We start from the raw sequence: 20,644 nt of genomic DNA on the forward strand, positions 1-20,644 counted from the left end.
CTGCACACGTACATGTAGTTACAGATTGTATGGGCCAATAACATTATTACAATATTCGATTCGACAGCAATAATCAAAAACCTATAATAATATTTGCTGTGCTATAGGAGCTTGAGCCAACTGCAGAATGAAAACATCCATCGGTAGGCCTAATACCCGCTCAGCTATGCAAACCATCGTTGTGTGTTACCTTCTGAGTCACGTGCAAGGTAAATGTTGTTTGCATGACTATATTTTTAGGGACTGTGCAATAATTATATAATGTCCCTCCTCGGAATGGGCAAATTTTAAAATAGCCTGCCAAAAATGCTTGCCCAATAAGCGCAGAAAAACCTTTTGAGTCAAACGTTTTTCAATAGTATACGCAAATACTGGAATGGCCCTGAAAATGTTCTTTTTCAGATGCACCCCTTGCACTATCCTTGCTGTAGGTTCTCACAACAACTCCTAACTTCTGATAAAGAGGGTGGTGGGATTGGAATTGTAAATATTGGTCTGTATGGGTTGGTTTCCTGTATATGCAGAGTTTGGTCGTGCCATCTGGTATCTTGATGATGAGAGTGTCTAAGAATAGTATGCTGCCTTCAGATTCCTCCTCGTACGTGAACTTAATTCTACCTGTCGGATCAGCTTGGTTAAGGTGTTCAGTTTAGTTGTCCACTTCTCCGCGCTTGATGATCTCTAGCACGTCATCAACAAGTTCATTCAGAGACCATGTTATCTGGATGTGCAAAGGTGGTTTACTTTAGCAGCAGAAAATGTTCGCGTACATGTAGTTACAGATTATATGGGCCAATAACATTGTAATGCCGTTAACTTGTACTTGCAGCAGACTGTGTACAAAGGTAATGGTCACTAATGTTTTAAACATTATTGTAAGAAACATGTTAACTCCAAGGTGATATGAGATGTCATTAAATTTGAGTGTACATCTTTTTGTGTCTTGTAGCTGAGACATTGACGACATCATTGGACATCAACGAGTGTAAAGCGTTCCCTCCGCCTTGCAGCCAATCTTGCCACAACGCTGATGGAAACTACAGCTGCAAATGCAGTGAAGGATTCATCTTGAAACCTGATCTGAGGTCATGCAGAGCCACTGGTCCGAACCCACTCGTCATTTTCACAAATCGTTACGATATCAGGCAGTTTAACATCATCACCAATGAGTATCGTCATATTTTTGATAACCTATGGAGTGCCGTAGGCCTTGACTTCCACATAGAGAGCCGAAGCTTGTATTGGACTGACGTAGCAAAGGAGAAAATTCAAAGGTATTATACCATCATCATTTTTACCGATGTTAAGTGAGTGATAATGCCCAGGTAATATATGTTTGCACTTTGTATCCTCGCAGAGGTCGTATTGAAAATTATGGCACCGGCACCGCCGAAGTAATCTTATCAAACGTGGACACTGCTGACGGAATTGCTGTTGACTGGATCCATGGTAACCTCTACTGGACAGATACAGGGATGGATACCATCAGCGTATCGAATCTGGATGGTTCAAAACACAGTGTGATCATAGACGATGGTTTGGATGAGCCTAGAGCAATTGCTGTTGACCCACGATCTGCGTAAGTGTTGAATTACATGAGAGAAGTTACGATCTGCGTATAAAGCGTTACATGAATCAGAGACGAAATTCAGTAATACTAAATAATAATAATGCTCTCGAAAATAATAATAAGACTTGACAAGTTGTGATTGGAGGAACATTGATCAAGATACTTTGTAAGTGAACAGTTATCATGATTATTATAACAGAACAATTATATATTTATTTTATCCTGCTTGGTTGCTTTTCTTAACTGTAGATTTATGTTCTGGACAGATTGGGGCATGGACCCAAAGATTGAGCAAGCTGGAATGAATGGAGTTAGCCGAAAGAGCATCGTCACCACTGACCTGATATGGCCAAACGGTCTTGCCATTGACTACTTTGCAGAGCTCCTCTTCTGGGTGGATGGCAAGATGCACACCCTCAGCAGTTGCGACTTCAATGGCTTAAACAGACACACCATCATCAACTCCAACACAGTACTGCCTCATCCCTTCTCAATTGCCGTGTTTGAAGATGAAGTTTACTGGACCGACTGGAAGAAGGCTTCCATTCAGAAGGCAAATAAATTTGATGGCACCTCCAGGATCAATTTGCTTACGAACCTTAACAACCCAATGAACCTGCGTGTCATGCATCCACTGCTCCAATCTAACTGTGAGTATCAGAAGATCAGTACAATATACCAAACCACCAAGTTTATCATTTGTTGTCCCATTTCTAAACTAATTTCATAAAGCTTCTTGTTGCTCATTCTATTTTGCTATTACGTTATTGCAGTTTCCGAAAACTACTGTGGAAAACACAACGGAGGCTGCTCATACTTGTGTGTCGCAGCCCCACAGATCCCCGACATCGACAGATCCGCCCGTTACGCTTGCCTGTGCCCCAACGGTCAAGAGATCATGGACGATAGTCACACTTGCAGTGGACAAACCCCGAACCCAGTCCTGCTGACCACCTCGGTTCCCACCAAAGCACCAACAAACGAACAACAACCTAGAGGTGGTGTCACTGGAAATCGTCGCAACTCAAAGAAGACCATTATTGCTGCCGTTTTCATTGGTATTATCGTCTTATTATAATAATCATCTTCATCGATGCAATTGCCGTAACCACTATATTACCGAATTCTCCCAGCAGTGACCACTAAAACTGATAGATGGTATCGGGCATTCACCAGTGTGACGGGGCCAATGGGCCATTCCAGTTGAAATCCACACTACCCCTGTGGAAGATTTTGGAAATATCTTCCACAGAGTGAGTATGTTTTTCAAATGTAATTGGCCTGGGTTAATCATTTTGAAACCCATACTCCCTCTGTATTATGGCTTTACCCATGTCTTCCACAACTGGAGTGAGTATTTCAAATGGAAGTTACCTAATTGTCTATTCTTTTTGAAATTCATACTCCCTCTGTGGAAGACTTTAGCCAAATCTTCCACAGGGGTAGTGCGGAATTTAAATGGAATAGCCCAATTATAATAGATCGGAACCACATTTTGGGCGACTTAATGTCCCCACCCAACATACACCTACATCATACACCATTGCGATGCTTGATGTTAACTTTAAGATTAGGCATGATCTAGAATTTCCAAGTTGGGAGAAATGTGTTGTCTGGGCCATTTTGGTCAAAAGCAATTATTTTTGGGCAAAAAGATGATTTTTGAGATATTACTATTTTTGACATCTATATACCAAGCCTCATTTCTAATTATCTCTTTTTTATGACATTAGGGTTCCCTGCTACACCTTGAAGTTGAAAAAAAAAATTTAATACTTTTGTAAGGGTGCCCTAGGGGTTAAAAATAGCCTGCCCAAAGTTTCCCCGCATTTGGGGCAACTTTGGTCAGAGTATTACATTACAAAGAGAGTATCACTCTCTTTCGTCTTTCTTTCCTTCTCATTTAACCGCTGTTGAATTCGTACAGCAATGGTGCCACTGCTAGATGGAATATCACTAGAAACCAACGTCACGATACCTTCGAGGTGGCGGGGTCTATGAGAGTCTGGTCCAGGGTGACTTTCAGTCGATCTCAATTGATGTTCACTCTTCTTGGACTTTGCAACCAACTCGCTTAGTGGTAGGTCTTCCGTGCTGCTCGTGGCTGAATCTAAATCATAGACGCGGTGGGTAATCTTCTGGCTGGTGACTGATTTCGGATTCGTAGAGGAGGTGCCGTTACAGTCCGTTTTATCTTAAATCTTGCTCTAATGACACAATATGTATTGATGTTGAGTATAAGAATCAGGATGAAGGGTATCCAATAAATGAATACAATTAAAATCCCAATCCAAGTGTTTTTTGGTACAAGACAGTTACCATGAGGTAGATGTCCTATCTGGAGGAGACGGTATATCGCAATTGGCAACCACAGCAACAGCGGTAAACCGTACGCGATACTCATGAACTTCACAGCCTCGCCATGGTAGGTTGAATCCACCGCCACGCATGGCCATTAATAGTTTTGAGTCGCATAAGGGCCGAAGGACATCTGACTAAGGCTACTGACAATAGCCCCGATTAGGCCGGTGACTGACCTCGCTGTGTGTGAGTCGAGCATGGTAAGCCATAGGTCATATGCTTTTAGACTACCTCCACGATTGGCCTATACACTGCGCTATATAATTCGGCACATATAAATCAGAATTATTGTCAGTTTTTGACTCAAGACGCAAGCTTCTTTCTCAAGACGCAAGCTAACGACTATCATATCTGTTCAAAATATATATTCAAGTGCAAGGAACCATATCTGCACATGGTTTCTTTATGCGAAATCATTTACGGGAGATATTCATCATTTTCTACCCCGGTATCCAAAGATTTTCGTCTCATATCAAACTCGTGCATAGGACATTCACGTGTATCGATCCCGGGTATTGATTTTAGTATCTCTGCAGAGAGAGTAATTAATATTAGTCAGGTGATGTCGGTGTGCAGCGGTAAACCGTATGCGATACTCATGAACTTCACAGCCATGCCTGGTACGTCTCTCCAAATGCCATAACGGTTTGGCCAATGAAACATATCGATCAATCGATAACATTACGATTGATTGATTCGATGCCTGAGCCGATGTTATAGTATTAATGAAAGAAAAGAAGATACACATGCCTGGACTTAAGAGGCCAATATTAGTACCAATTAATAACTAGCTACAGAATGTAGGCATGCTGACAATACGTAAGTGCGAAGGTTTGGTCGACACAAGAACCAAAACTAACCCGTTACTGAAGATAAATGTAGAAAAAAAGATGAAAATGCACCCGATAACTAAGCGAATTAAATCAGAATCGTTAATATTATCCTCATCATCATTTTTACTGTCATTATGAGTTGTATTGTCAAACCATGATGCTTCAGTGTCAGTGATAGTGGCAATTACAGTGACAGTGAGAGTTTCGATAACAGTGAGTGACATTTACGTCGTCAACCCCTGTTTCTGTAGCACTGCTTATCAAAATCGTGCATAGCACATTCACGTGTATCAATCCCGGGTATTGATTTTAGTATCTCTGGTGTACCAAGTAATTATTAGCCAGGCGATGTCGGTGTGTGATGTGTCAAACATCTTGTAATACCCTTATACACATCAAAATCTAATAATGTGAAACATCAACTTGAACTTTCTACACGCGTATATACATTTTGATTTAGGTTTATTTAAGAAGAATTGTGGCCTCTGGTTTAAAAAAAAACATACCGAATACACGTTTTTTGATCAAACAAAACACAACGATTCAAGACTCTTTAAAAACAAATGAAGAATTATCTGGTGAAGTAATTGCAACTAAGTATATGAAATTCATAAATCGAAGCTACCAGAGGCATCATTGTTTTCCTGACTAGGATATTTAGTTGTTGAAAAAAATAACTTTTTATTTAAAAGAATAACTTTTTATTTCCCGCCAAAAATGTCCACCGATAAGATCGCGTCGCCATAACATTACCATTATAATTATGGCAGGTGCGTAGCCAGCATTGTAAGTCCGGGGGATATCAGTACCGTCTCTATCTATTCTTCTCTCTCTCTCTCTATCCTCCTTTTCCTTTTATTCCCCCTCCCGTTCCTCCCCTTTCCCATCTCCTTCCCTTTTCTCTTCTTTTTCTCCCCTTCCTTCTTTCTCTCTTTTCTCCCCTTCTTCTCGTCCCCATTTTCCGGCTTCTCCGTCCCCATTTTAGGTGTCGGGATGGGGGTCTTCCCCATGCCCCCTGCTGGCTACGCTACTGTCTTTCAACAGATTTGGTGATCGATTTTAAGTCCTGATTTTAGCCATTTCTCTAACATGGTGCATACCAGACTTGTATAGTACCCGTACTCGTACCCGTACTCGAGTCCCAATTTCCATACCCGTACCCGTATGGATCCGTACCCGTACCCGTACACATCCCCTATTTTGGCTTCAGACCAAAATTTTTCGATGTGCCCCCCCTCCCCCGGGGGGACTGAGACCCATACACATGTTAACTCCACTTATGATGCCACTGTGAGTCCTCTGATCATTATCAAAACAATAGGTTTCGTTACATGGGTGGTTTTGGGTAGGGAGTACCACATGGATCCAGATAGCAAGTGTCCTTAATCTTATCTTAGCTTGTACAAGGCCATTAAAAAGGTAAATACGGCCCTGGCTACACAAAATGTACGTGTATGCTGCACACGTGCATGTAGATCTTCATTGCAACAGCCTGAAGCATGTGCACACTGCCACCTATATACATGTATGCTACATGTCTCATTCACACACTGACTGATACAGAAAAAAACAGGAAACTGGGAAAACATTTCAAGATATTTTCTTTTGTGTTGAATTTCAAGTTATCATGTATATGTTTAATATCATTATTATACAGCCTGTCTCAAAAAAAGTTGTGCAAGTGAAAAGCGCCCTCTTTGGCGATTAGAAAATACCGTTGTGACGTGATGCTTACATCATCGTCAAGGGCGTAGTCTTAGCTCTCAAATCCCGTTTATTCTGTTCAATTTGCTTGTTTTATTCTCGAGATATGTTTAGTTAAGAACGAAAGGGTAAAATCACAATTGTGCCACTTTTACTAGGGAATAGGGCTGTACGTGTAAATCAATGATAGCTGATGTTGATGCATCTAATGCACTTCCCCCTTAATTCGGGGCTCTCGTGCATTAGACGCATCAACACCAGCGCGCGTGCATTATTTTGTCTAATTTCATTATTTTGTCAAATTTCATGAACTTGTCAAAGTTCATTAACCTATAAGTGTGCAATATTTGTTTGTCTTTTAACATGTCTTCAATGACAAAGAGAACAGTATTAACCATGGTAAAATCATTGACATGCACATGTATTTAATTTTACAGCAGAATGTGAAATATTCATTTATCGTTTAATATGTCGTAAGTGGAAAAAGAGAATCATTATACCTTTATCATGATAAAACACTAAAAACAATTTTGTATTGTTGTGTAATTGATGCAATCTTTTGATTTCACGAAGGAACTCTTGATAAACTTGATGCTATAACTGATGTATAGCCCTATTCCCCTGTAAAAGCGGCACAATTGTGATTTTACCTTTTCGTTGTTAAGGAAGCATATCTCGAGATTATAAGAAGCAAATTGAACAGACTAAACGGCATTAGAGAGCTAAGACTATGCCCTTGACGTTGATGTAAGCATCATGTCACAACGGTATTTTCCAATTGCCAAAGAGGGCGCTTTTCACTTGCACAACTTTTTTGGAGACAGGCTGTAGGTTTTATTCATCATTTAAATAATATTTCCTATCCAAACACACTACATGTATGCTGCACACATGAAGAACATCCCCTTATGTATTAAATTGTAATTAAATTATAATGTGTGAATGCATGAACATAATTATAAAAGTACCTCCTGGTAATACCGTGCACACCTGTTATTAGGCAATGGATGGTTCCTAGACTCATCCTCATGCGCGTATTTTTTGGGCTTTCCCGGGGTAAAAGCGGCGGAAGAAGAAGGGGAGGCAAAAAGAAAAAAGGGCGGAAACAATTTGAAAAAGTATTAAAAAAAAAATGAGAAAAATGGTACTATACATCAAAATGTGTTGCTTTTAGGGCGCTAGCGCCTATAATCCCTTTTTCAAACCATCGAAAAAAAATTGGGTCAACCTTTTTGGGCTGTTGAGGAATGGGCGGCAAATGCAATTTTCTTCAGCCCCCGGGGTAGGAGCGGCCACGGTACGCCACTGATCCTAATTATCTCATTAACGCGTCGGCAGATGTCATTTTGTTTGCATGAAAAGAAACGTATCCCCCAAAATATATGTTGGGTTCCCTACTACTCCTCTACACAAGTAAATTCTAACGTATACTAGTTTATTTTTCTAAAAGTCACTTTTACTTTCTGAGTAAAATATATTTCAGTATAATGTCTAGTTTCTATCTGAATAAGTAATCATCATTCATTCATTCATTCATTCATTCATATTTTATTTCCATAAAAATCAAAGACATTACAAAAATATATATAAAACACGGTACATATGGAGGAAAAGGCTGGAAGACCAAAAAGGTCTGAAAGTTAGCCTTTCCCTGAAATCAAATGAAATTAACAAAATAAATCAACATTACATAACATAACCAAAAGACAAGGGAAGGGGAGGGGGGGGTGTGCTCACGAAAAGATTAATTATATTTAGAGATCAGTTTTGTTTTGAATTGATTACGGAAATGTTTAACAGATTTTGAAGCTTTCAGATTTTTATCTAAAGAATTCCAAAGAATGGGACCTCTTGTACGTATAGCATGATCAGAAAAGACTTTCTTATTTTTGGTTAGATATAGGTCATTTACATATCTCTCTTGGCATCAAAGTATTACTGTGTGTATCGCTCTCATTCATTATCACTCTCTATATTCCGTCGCTGTTTTGGCATACTGTCGTATGACGAAAAATGCCGTTTTGAGAAAATCGCATTTAATGTTTTTCCAATTTTTGAAGACCCACTGGAGAGCACCAAAGTAAAATATGTTTATTATTATCAAAGAATATAATCAATAATATATTTGTCTTTGTTCTCAACTTAATACAAACTTTTTATTCATTCACTAATTAGAAGTAATTAATCTGCAAACTCATACGGCAGTATGCCAAAATATCCAATTTGATAACCTATGTAAAAATATATGATACGCCATGTGATACGCCAGTATGCCAAAACAATAGGAAACTGCAGTTACATGGTGGGCTATGGCGACGTATCATGATACGACTGTATGCCAAAAAACAAAATGAAGATTTAGGGGGGTGTTACATAAAAAACATGTCGTATCATACTAATTAGTGCCATATCTCATTAACTAATTACATTATATATTCACAAAGTTAGATCTAAGAGTTTCATTCATAACTCATTTTGCCCAAAAATTGTCATACGACACTAAACCAAAACAGCGACGATTCGTTCCGTCTCTATCACACTTTCTCATCTCTCTCACACAAGTCCCTATCCCGTCGTTCTCACATTTTCAGACTTTCTCACCTCTCTCCCACTCCCGTCTCTCACTATAGCTAACAAGAATCACCATTGTGTGATACTAGGTACGTTTTTCACCATTGTCTTTGTGGATTTAAAAAATTAATTGAATTGAAATATTTACAGGAACAGCGAACCATTATAGCACCTACAAATGTTGTTCGTTTAAATGGAATAAATGTCTGCATTTGAGTGGGATTACCCACGCACACATCCCACACAAACATGCGCACCCCACTCCATCCAGCACACAATGAATCGCTTGATATTAGTAATGCTTTATCTTTCACACTACTTCATAATCTTCCGTGTCATTCTTTGCCTCTGATCGCATCACGAAAGCGACATTATCTGCTGCAGAAACCTGTTTAGCAATATCAGATGGAGCTATTATAAGATGGAGAGGAAATAGATTACGTAACGCATTGAAACCTTGTGCTGATTTGAAATCTGACAAGCTATTCATCGAAAGGTACCTTTTGTTTGGGACAAAGGGCTTCCGCCATTAAATCGGTAAGCTGACCCGACAGTGTATTAACGCTTTGCCTAGCAGGCTACTGTCAATAAGTGATCAAATGAAAGTCGCGTAAAAGCGCTTAATGGAACGAAAAGTACCTATTGTTATACATAAACCCAAGGGTGTGATTGAGTAGCCGTAAGCACAAAAGGCACACATTAGCCGCTAATGCATATTTCGTTGTCACTCATTAGGTGCTTCATCTTACTATAAATAGGGGAATGTTGTATCTATGTATCTATGTATCTATGTATGTATCGCTATAAAGGCTCCGTCAGTTTCGATCCAAATGTCGTCAAATTCATACGGGAGATCGAGGAATATACGGGGACGTGTTTAAACTTTATTTGGTTGAAAACGGTCAAGAATTGGCCTCAAAATCAGTGAAAATGTGGTCCGTTGCTATCCAAGGTAAACAAAAAGAGGAGTCAGTTACTAAGCTAGGCCTGCGCGTCGCACGGGCGTATCTAATGCCAAGCCGCTCGCGTAGCGCAGCGATACCGCGCGGATAACGCAGCACTACGCCATGGCACGCGTAAACGACGCAGAGTCACGTAATGAATGATATTACGGGTGAACGACCGTAGCGTAATAAATACGGGAAACAGATGTGTGTTAAAAAGTACAAACAACATGAAGAGGTAGGCCTACTATAAATAAAAAAGAAAACAAAATGAGGACAAACAGGCTGTACGAGTATGTGGGTTATACTAAGTCACAAAATGAAACCGGGAATAAAATAGGCTAAAGAAGGAAAGAAAGAAACTCTTCAGGAAATGTAAGGGGAAAAAAGCTATAATAAAATCAGGAAGTTTAAATAAAAAGCTATTAAACTGAGGACAGAATTAAATAAATAACATGAAAACGGGAAATCACAAGCTATGCAGCAAATAAAATAGAAGCTAAAATGGAAATGTAAGAAAGGACAGATTTAGAAAATAACGGGAACGGGGTTGAATAAATAAAAAAACATGGTAACGGAAAATCGGAAGCTTAGCAGCAGAATTAAAGAAAGAAAGAAGTTAAAATGGAAACGTAGGCTTAAAGATGGTCAGGTTTAGATAAATAAAATTTACCTTTTCAATGATTCTACCTGTTCAGTAATTCCTCCTGTTTTAGTGAACGCTCCCATTTACTCATCTAGCGGGGACCCGCGCGTAGCGCGGGTATCCCGCTAGTTTAAATAAATTGAATGCGCTTGCTGAATGATTACGCATCAAGGCTGCAATGTGTCTGCATGTCTATAGTGCAATAATGGTATTAAATAGCTACGTCCCGGGAGCTACGTATACATGTAACATATAATAAGTATACCGGTATAGGCCTATATAAAAGTTGTTTTACAAATTGAGATTTTATTTTATTTTATTTTAAGAAGGAGAATATCATAATCAGTGGCGTACTGAAGGGGGCAGCTCTTCTGTGAGAGTTCTTGGGAGGGGATGAGGGTGGAGGAGGGGATATGAAGAATGAGAGGGGACTGGAGGAAGAGAGAAAGAGGAAGAAATAAAGAGAAATAAATAAATAGACGTAAATAAAATAGAAAGGTAAGGAAAATGATAGGAATGAGAGGGGACAAAACGTAAGAGGGGATAATAAATATAATATAAATTTTGGATTTATAAATAAATAAATTTTGGATTGGAGAAGTAAAGGGAGATAAGAAGAGGGAGTGATACTTTAGCAAGTGCAGAGAAAGGAAAAGAAATGAATGACAAATAAATGTAGGCCTTTTATAATAATTATTATAGAAACGAAACACAGCCCCCCACACAGACACACATAGGCCTAACACTAACAGCACTATAGGCAGCCATTCGATGATGTCAATGCCTTTATGCGTTACGTATTTAAAACGCCCAGTCAGATGTATTTTACACATGCAAAGCACAAGTCACCCAATTTCGAAAATTGGACGTTGAATGTACACTCTCATGAATATTGATTGGCAACATTTTCCAATATGTCAGCGCTCAAATCGGACACAATAGAACAATAGACCATTCAGCGCGTTGACCATCACCATCTAAATCATCAGGTTTATCTTGTATGTACATAACCATCAGCAGAAAGCTGGACTTGACCACCATCGCCATTGTCTGCTGCTCGCTGTTGAGTATCTCTTGAATTGCTGATATCCTGATACGGGGCTTCTTCTTGTCTGCAGATGTCATTTTGTTTGCATGAAAAGAAGTGTATCCCCCCCCCAAAAGAAATATGTTGGGTTCCCTACTACTCCTTACACAAGTATTAATAAGTAAATTCTAACTTGTACTAGTTCATTTTTCTAAAAGTCACTTTTACTTTCTGAGTAAAATATATTTCAGTATATGTCTAGTTTCTATCTGAATAAGTAATAATCTCTCTTGGCATCAAAGTATTACTCGCAATTTCACATCTAATATATCTAACTGTGTGTATCGCTCTCATTCATTATCATTCTCTATATTCGTTCCGTCTCTATCACACGCTCATCTCTCTCACAGTAGTCCCTATCCCGTCGTTCTCACATTTTCAGACTTTCTCACCTCTCTCTCACTCCCGTCTCTCACTACCAAACAAGAATCACCATTTTATGATACTAGGTACATTTTTCCCCATTGTCTTTGTGGATTTAAAATTTTTTTAATTGAATTGAAATATTTACAGGAACAGCGAACCATAATAGCACCTACAAGGGTTGTTCATTTAAATGGAATAAATGTCCGCATTTGAGTGGGATTCTTGAATTGCTGATATCCTGATACGGGGCTTCTTCTTGTTGAGCTTTATACTCCACATAGCCGTCAGACAGAAGAAAGCTGAATCTGACCACTTGATCCTGCGATGTCTCCTCCATGTTTATCCTGAGAAGGTGACTTCGTAGTGGTTTCGGGGGTCTTCTTTTGCAATCTATAAAAGAAAATAATATTAAACTTTCGTCGAACAATATACATTATTACCAACCTGAACCATTCTATATGAATCACAAGCCCTAGAGACTTCTGATATCGTGTTGTTTTCATTATTGTATATCTATCTGTTCCTTTCAACACTCCCCATACAGTCGTTGGAAACGCGAGATGCATGTCCAAATTTTCTAGCAAATTTGTCTTTTTTTGTTGCTGCAACTTTGTAGTGTTATTGTAAGAGTTTCCGTCGATAACTATTTTTTCCGTCGGTAAAAACGGCCAAAATTTAGTTCTTGAAAACATTCGTAGCATTGTAGCACATCTACTGACCACTTGGTGGTTTTGGTATGGCGGCGCCCATGGGTCACGTGGGCATTAAATTTAGTGCATCTTACTATAAATAGGGGAATGTTGTGGGGGTGCGTGCGTGCGGGTATGAAAGTTAAAGGCTCCGTCAGTTTCGATCCAAATGTCGGCAAATTCATATACGGGACATCGAGGCATATATTGAGACGGTAATGCGAAAATTTGGTTGAAAACGGTCAAGAATTGGCTGCAAAAACACTGAAAATAGGGGGAAAACGGGGTTTTTGTTATGAAAATCGGTAGCCAGCCTACACGTCACTGCAGCTGGCCGGCAACGAAATATAAAAAAAATATGCTAAAATAATGAGAACAGATGGGAACGGGGTTAAATAAATAGATAAATAAATAAATAAATAACATGGAAATTGAAAATCACAAGCATGACAAGCTAAGCAGAAGAAACTAAAAAAGAAAATGTAAGAAGAGACAGATTTATATAAATAAAATGTACCTTTTCAATAATTCTACCTGTTCAGTAATTCTTCCTGTTATAGTGAACGCTCCCATTTACTCATCTAGCGGGGACCCGCGCGAAGCGCGGGTATCCCGCTAGTTTTATTAAATAGCCTATGATGACTGCCATACATTTTTAGGTAAAACTACATTTTGTTTTATGATTACATTTTAAAATGCTTTGTGATTCATACAAACCTCATTTTGATAACAAGTCCAACAATGACAATAGCGATTACTACAACCACACTCACTGAAATGATCACGATCACAGTATTCGTATTCGCACCTGAGAAATAAGAAGTAAAGTTTTGTTTGTTCTATGTTTTATTTCTTGTGTTTTGCATCATAATATCAATAGTACCACGTGATAATAAATATGAGGTGATGGGTGTGCTGTCCAGGAGTATATCGCCATATGTATACAAAGTAGTTTTATAATCCGCAAAGAATATGGGAGGTTATTCGTCCAAGTTCCTATTAATAGCATCAAATACTCTACATACTAAACAATACAAAACATTATATAATTTTTTTCTAGACCTTAGAACTACTGAGCCATAATTTGTAACACTGACTACGAAGGGGGGTACTAATTTTCAATTATGAACGCCATATACCGTTATATTTGGTACTAATATATAGCTATGGGTCTCCTCTATCCAGTGATACCTAAATGAGTACAAACATTTCCCACATAATGTCGCTATGACGTCATAATGTGAGGGTGCCCATGCAAATTTGGGAAATTCCGGCTATGTACAAAAGTATAGGCAACATTGATTATCGGCTAAAAATTCTACAAAAATGCGATTTTCACCCAATTTTATCCTAAATTTAAAACGGAAATGACTATTTTCACCTCAATAACAAGTAAGAAGTCAGTAGCTCTTGGAATAATTTCACAATACCGAAATCATTGGGGCCTCACCAATCGCCCCCCCTCTCTGTGGTCATCTTTGATGGCCGGTCCTACCCCCGGGTAAGTTGCTGGGGTAAAAATGTTGTCACTGCAATGAGCACAAAGTATGGATCTACGATTAGCTTAGGTCGTTTGGGCGGATAACCACCCCTTGTAGTTCTAGGCTTAAAATACCAACAGCTATTATACACATATATTTTAAAGCTATTTTTAACTTGGATTTTCTTTGCATTATCAATATTTCATTTCTGTCTTTTTATTATATATTTGGGTTCAACTTCTAATTGAGGGCGCTATTTATATATATTGTTAATTTAATTTAGCCCAATAATTTAAGCTATTCCTTTCATTTCGTGATATAAAGTAGTTTGAAAAAATTCCTTGCTATAATCTTAATCTGTTGTATGATGTTTTAATGCCGTTATACATCACTGGTTTTGAGTTCGTATCACACGAGGTCTACCACTTGTAAATATGCAAACAAGATTTAAGATAAATAGCGGCATCTGTGTTCAAGTGTTATACATGTCATCAAACAACCGTTATACATGTCATCAAACAACCGTGTTTTGTTTAGTGTGTTTTTATTATATAGTTTTATATTATTATTATTATTATTATTATTATTATTATTATTATTATTATTATTATTATTATTATTAGTATTAGTGTTATTAGTGTTATTATTAGTAGTATTAAGATTATTGTAAACTTTATTTTTATTTATTTTTTATTGATATTCTTAATGATAGTTGTTGGTAATGATTGTGGTGTTGGTGTCACTGTTGTAATTTTATGCTTTTATGATAATAATTATCATTTGTTTCTTTTATTTATGCAAGCATTCATTAGAAATTGTATCGCATACCTTTTGATAAACTTGATTCTGAAATAGGTAGTGTAACTGACGTTCCTTCAGACCATGACTTTAGGGCGTACTTTGTAAACAAGAAAGAAAACAGGCATAAATATGACAGATCAAGTAAGGGTTAAATTGAATACATGAATACAAAACCCACCCCAAGTCCATGGGAAGTGATTTTGAGAGAAAAACACGTGTATCATTTTAATTCCTTCAGTTATATTTACCTGGTCAATATGGTAAGTTTTACGTGCAAATGAGTGGGTTTCTGTATTAAGTATGACGATTAGCATTTGAGGGACTTCGTGGGGTTCATTTTAAATTTTGGACTTGGGTGGTTTTTTGAATCATATACATAGACAACAATGTTTGAATGAGATTACCACTAGTAAGATAATACAAAATAAAGCACACAGGTATGTATAATGTTGATAAGCATTCTGCCATGTAATATAAACCACACACTTTCCTTTATTAAACCCATTTTTTTTCAAAAGTCACTCTGAAGCAATGAATGTGTTACAAGCGGACTTTTATACATACTGGATTTCAATCAATGTGTTACAAGACTCAAATCATGGACTTGGGTGGTTCTTTCATACATGCTATTTTTCACATGCTCAATAGACACAGTGGATGAATTTGAGTTGTTTTTTCATACATATGACAGGCCTATGCATAGCAACAAATTCCCATGCTTAACTCAATTTGGCCACAGTATGGACTTGGGTGGCTTTTGTGTATATTCAATTGAAGAGAAAGAGGAGGAACAAAAATCAAATCTAATTTTGAGGTGAAATTAGCTCACCGAGTCATTGATACGGCTTGCAAATGCTGTGTACAACTGGTATGTTTGGCCCTCTTGAAGTGGAGGGTTGTAGTAGGACCCGTAGGTTTGATTGTCTCCTATTACAAAACTCGAGTCATCGGTAAGCTCTGATTTGGCCAACTCTGCTGCCACATACATTGTTGGGGATTTGTCGTAATGATCAAATACACCAGCTTGTCTTTTACGTTTGCTTGAAATCAACTTCACACCCACTAGGTAGGCACTGTGAAATAAGGCAAATAATAATAATAATAATAATAATAATAATAATAATAATAAAATAATAATAATAATAATAACAATAACAATAATAGTAATAGTAATAGTAATAATAATAATAATAATAATAACATTAAAATAATAACAATGATAATAATAATAATAATGTTATGTGACCCTAAAATATTCTATCATATTCATTAAAAGTTTTGTCATTAGACATTAATCTTCACTTGTTTTGATATTTATCTCCATTGGTTTGTACATGAAATATTCTGGAAATTCTAGAAAATGCTGATCAGTAAAAGTGAACAAGAAATTCATTCATAATCAGTTATATGTACAAATTTGGTGGTGACGTAATACAGTAACCATCTATACAGGTTGATGATTCTGATTGGTTTGTGTTGAGGTAATGAGGTATTTTTAGAAATGCTGTAATTTATCTGATAATATCAACTTCATCGAGGTAATCCTTTCACTTACCTCACAAACTCTGATGTGCTTAGTGGTATATCTATCTCGACAGTTGTTGGTGTTTTCTGACTGTCTCCCACTTGTTGCAAGTAGGGTGGACTTGAGATATCTGTATTCAATTTTATAAGCAGATATACGAGGGTATCAAAAAGTTTTTGAAATCGCCCAGAAGTGAGAGAGCTATATCAATGAAATGTTGTCAGTGCAATTACTGGTCCTTATGTACACTATGGTGCAAAAATGGTCTCATAAGTATGTTTACTTTTTTTACAGGCGCTAGATGTCAGTACATGCCTATGTATCCGCAAAATGGAGGCATGTAGCATGATTAAGTTCCATTTTAAGGGTTACAGTGCCCAGAAAATCTGTGATGAAATAAAAATTCCTTTTCCAAAAAGCATCAGTGACATATCACAATCACCACCGAAGATAACTTTCATTTCCTCAATCGATTTTCTAGGCACTGCAACCCTTCAAAAGCAGGATCTTAATAATGCTGCTTGCCTCAATTTTCTCCATCTTGCAGTTTATGCACAGTAACTGGGGCAGCAGGTTATTTGCATCTAGCGCCACCTGTAAAAACAGTAAACATACTTATGAAACCATTTTTGCACCATAGTGTACATAAGGACCAGTGATTGCACTGACAAAATTGCATTGATATAGCTCTTTCACTTCTGGGCGATTTCAAAAACTTTTTGATACCCCCTCGTTTACTACATAATATTTTAATACTGAAAATTACCCAAAATAAATATATACCAATAAAAATTTCTTTTAAAGTTTTGTACAACGATACCTTCTCTGGTAATTGAGTCTGTAGATTGTTGAATACTTGCAGTGTCCCCCTTTCCAACGACAGAAGTGGCAAACACCGTCAATTCGTATTTTGTGGAAGGTTTAAGATCGGTGAATGTATAGGTTCTCTGCTGGGAATCAAGCTCTTCATTGACGGCCAGCACAGGATCTGAACTTGTGTGCGTGAAACTGGTATCGTAAAGTTTTTCTAAAACGACGGCTTGCACCTAGCAACATAATGTAATTAATAATATGTGACCCGTTACAGCAAAAGGTACCTTAAGTCGGGAGCTACATATGCCTTATTTTGCTAGTAACAAATGCATTCTAAACCAATCATTAATCCTATTGTTGTAGAGGATAATAAGCTTGTACCTGTCTATAGAACTGTTTGTTATACAGCTCTAGTCTTTATTTGATATGGCTAATCCCTGTTCAAGTGGCGTGAGTGGTGGGTTACAAAAGCATTGTATTGTATTTGTATAGGTATGTAGCCACCCACTAACAATGAGAGGACATTCCTGAATCTCGTTGACTTGTAGATGATTTGAAATGACCGCCACTTCAGATTGTCATTATTGTTTGATATTTTCTGCCAACATTGGGGAAAAAGAGACACTTGTAGCAGCTGACATAAGGTACCTTTCGCTGTAACGGGTCACATATGACGAGTATCCATTACGCAAACATCCGCTTCTTTATATGTTGTATGTTTTTATACTCGTTTATTAGTGAATGTTAGCAAATCTAGTAAATGCCTGATAAAAGAATGACACTGTATTATTGTTTGTGATATGCTTTAATAAGTTGACGAAAATATAAAGACGAAATGCTTCTTACTGTGTACTTAGTGACTACTCCATTTGGGTTTTCCGGCTCGTCCCAGGATGTCTCCATCGATGTCTTTGTAACATCACCAACCTGGAATTTCATGGGTGCACTTGGTACTGAAACATGAACGACTCAAAATGGATATAAGGAACAAACAATTCTTCCATTCCTTTTCTATGAATTGAAAGTAGGTTAGGTGAGAAACATACAGGTGATAGATTTATCGCCAAAAAAAGATTTAACGCCAACGGTTGTTGGATGGCATGTAAAACTGAGTAATTTTTAAGAAAATCTGAACAATGATGGCGCTATTTATCTTAAATCTTGTTTGTATCTTTACAAGGGATAGACACTTGTATAATGGTATTAGATCATCAGCAAAAAGACCAACAAATGAAAAAGAAATTTTCAAAAAACATTTTATCATGTTTAATTCAGGTTCAACTCATATTATTTGGCTAATTTTAATTTAAGATATATATAAATAGCGCCCTCAATTTGCCCACAATTATATAGTTTACAGAATAAAAGTTACCACAAAAACGCAGAAAATGATGAAAAATTTGATTTAGAAACGAAAATCTATGTTAAAATATATATGTGTGTATACAGGTTATTAGGGTGATAGCTGTTGGTATTATTCAGGTCGAGAATTGAACATTAATATGTTTTGTTAGGAAAAGTAAAAAATTGATCACATCAAACAACCGTGAGGGCCATTTGTTGAGAAGTTCGAAAAGTTGGGGTCATTCAGTACTACCTGTGCAATTTTGTAACGCTAATAGTGCCTAATACAATAATTGTCAACAACGGGGTCTAAATTATTTGGAAACATTAAAAAGAAACATCACTACCCTACACTACACTACACTACACAATTCTTTACAGAATAAAAGAACTATTTAAAAAGAAATCACTGGGTGAGAGAAATACAAAAAACGGAGTTCATTGAGTGAGATGGGTCTAAAAAGGTGAGCCAATGTGACCGCACATCACCATCACCCATTTCCAGTGAGTACCGGTGATTGTATTTATTCTAATTTATTTAACACTGCTTTGTGTACACTCATAGAAATGACTTGTTCGCCTTGTTAGCGCAATTCAAAAGGAGTAAGTTTGGTCAAAAAAAAAATAGTGTAAAAGTTGCCAAAACAAAATTCATTTTAGTTATCCGAACTTTAAAAAATGCTGAAAAAGCTCAAAAAGTTCCGTCAACTATTCAACTTTGTTGGCATTACTTAAAAGTTGATGTAAGTCGTTGCGTCAACTTTTTAAGTAATGCCAACTTCTGAATTCAAGTTCAGGGAACTTAGAAAAATAAACAAGGTTCAAAGAACCAATTAGTTGAGTTATTGTAACTCAACATGTAAGTTGATGTAACTCGTTCATATTAAGTTACTGGTACTTATTGTTTTGAGTTATTCCAATTTGGTACTTTGTTACTTAATTCACGTAATTGGATCATTTTCTGCACAATTAGCAGTATTCAAATATTTATTTTTGTAATCAGTGCAAAATTTTGTGTACTATAGCACACCTCTAGAAAATTATGCTAACCTAGTTTCATTTTCTGAGTTGTAACAACTCAATAAAGTAAGTGCAAATGAGTGCGACCAACATAATGATATCGAGTCAGCGTTACTCAAAATTGTACGCGTTGGCATTACTCGAAAAGTTGACGCAACGACTTACATCAACTTACTGAGTAATGCCACCGAACAATTTCTATGAGTGTACTATTCATAGAACGTAAGCAGTATTTTATATTACCGGCTTCAGCAGTCACTACCAGTAAACGAATTGAGGGACTTTCGCCTGCATCTGTCTCGGCGGATAGTCTAAACGTATAGTTTGTGATGGGATCAGTTTCTTGATGGTGATATATCTATATTCAGTTGAGTTAACTACTACCACGGTACCATCAGCATTGCTTAGACTATAGGAGTAAGCAACTATTGGTCCATTTCTGGAACCACAAGTAGGTAGAGACCATCGAATGCTGATTTCATTTGATGTCACATCGTAAGGCGTCACGTCTGATGGAGGTAATGTTGGTTCTGTAAAATGCAATAAGAAAATTGTTAAAGGTTGGTGACCGATTGATAACCTTAAGGGATGGGGTATGAACGTTTGAACAGTATTAATTTTTTGTGGGACATTGAAAAGCCGATGATCAATTGAAAATTTTGATCTTTCGTATTGAAGATATTGATTTTTTCCCCAAAACACACACACAAAAAAAAAGGTATTTTGGGGAAAAAATCCATGTCTTCAATACGAAAGATCAAAATTTTCAATTGATCGTCGTCTTTTCCTCCCAGCTACATACACTTTAAGAATATATCATTAGATTTATAAAATTTACTTCGAGGACTGTTATATATCAAAAATGTGAAAACTATCAAATTTTGTCATA

At 37.2% G+C, this 20,644-nt stretch overlaps 2 protein-coding genes across 2 annotated transcripts; one reads left to right on the forward strand and one right to left on the reverse strand.

Annotated features, from left to right (window-relative positions):
* Positions 1-166: 166 nt before the first annotated feature.
* On the forward strand, positions 167-2,648 carry LOC140163268 (low-density lipoprotein receptor-like). Its single transcript, XM_072186666.1, has 5 exons — positions 167-209; positions 950-1,274; positions 1,358-1,579; positions 1,820-2,220; positions 2,344-2,648. Exons 1-5 carry the CDS (start codon positions 167-169, stop codon positions 2,646-2,648), a joined length of 1,296 nt encoding a protein of 431 aa, XP_072042767.1.
* A 9,036-nt stretch (positions 2,649-11,684) lies between these two features.
* Positions 11,685-20,106, reverse strand: LOC140162846 (receptor-type tyrosine-protein phosphatase U-like). Its single transcript, XM_072186156.1, has 8 exons — positions 19,999-20,106; positions 18,238-18,344; positions 17,399-17,624; positions 16,609-16,708; positions 15,883-16,126; positions 15,081-15,150; positions 13,489-13,579; positions 11,685-12,472 (listed from the first exon to the last, which is right to left on the reverse strand). Exons 2-8 carry the CDS (start codon positions 18,328-18,330, stop codon positions 12,367-12,369), a joined length of 930 nt encoding a protein of 309 aa, XP_072042257.1. The 5' UTR covers positions 18,331-18,344; positions 19,999-20,106; the 3' UTR covers positions 11,685-12,366.
* Between the last annotated feature and the right edge of the window lie 538 nt (positions 20,107-20,644).

Source organism: Amphiura filiformis, chromosome 10, assembly GCF_039555335.1.
Source record: "Amphiura filiformis chromosome 10, Afil_fr2py, whole genome shotgun sequence".
Classification (NCBI taxonomy): Eukaryota; Metazoa; Echinodermata; class Ophiuroidea; order Amphilepidida; family Amphiuridae; genus Amphiura; species Amphiura filiformis.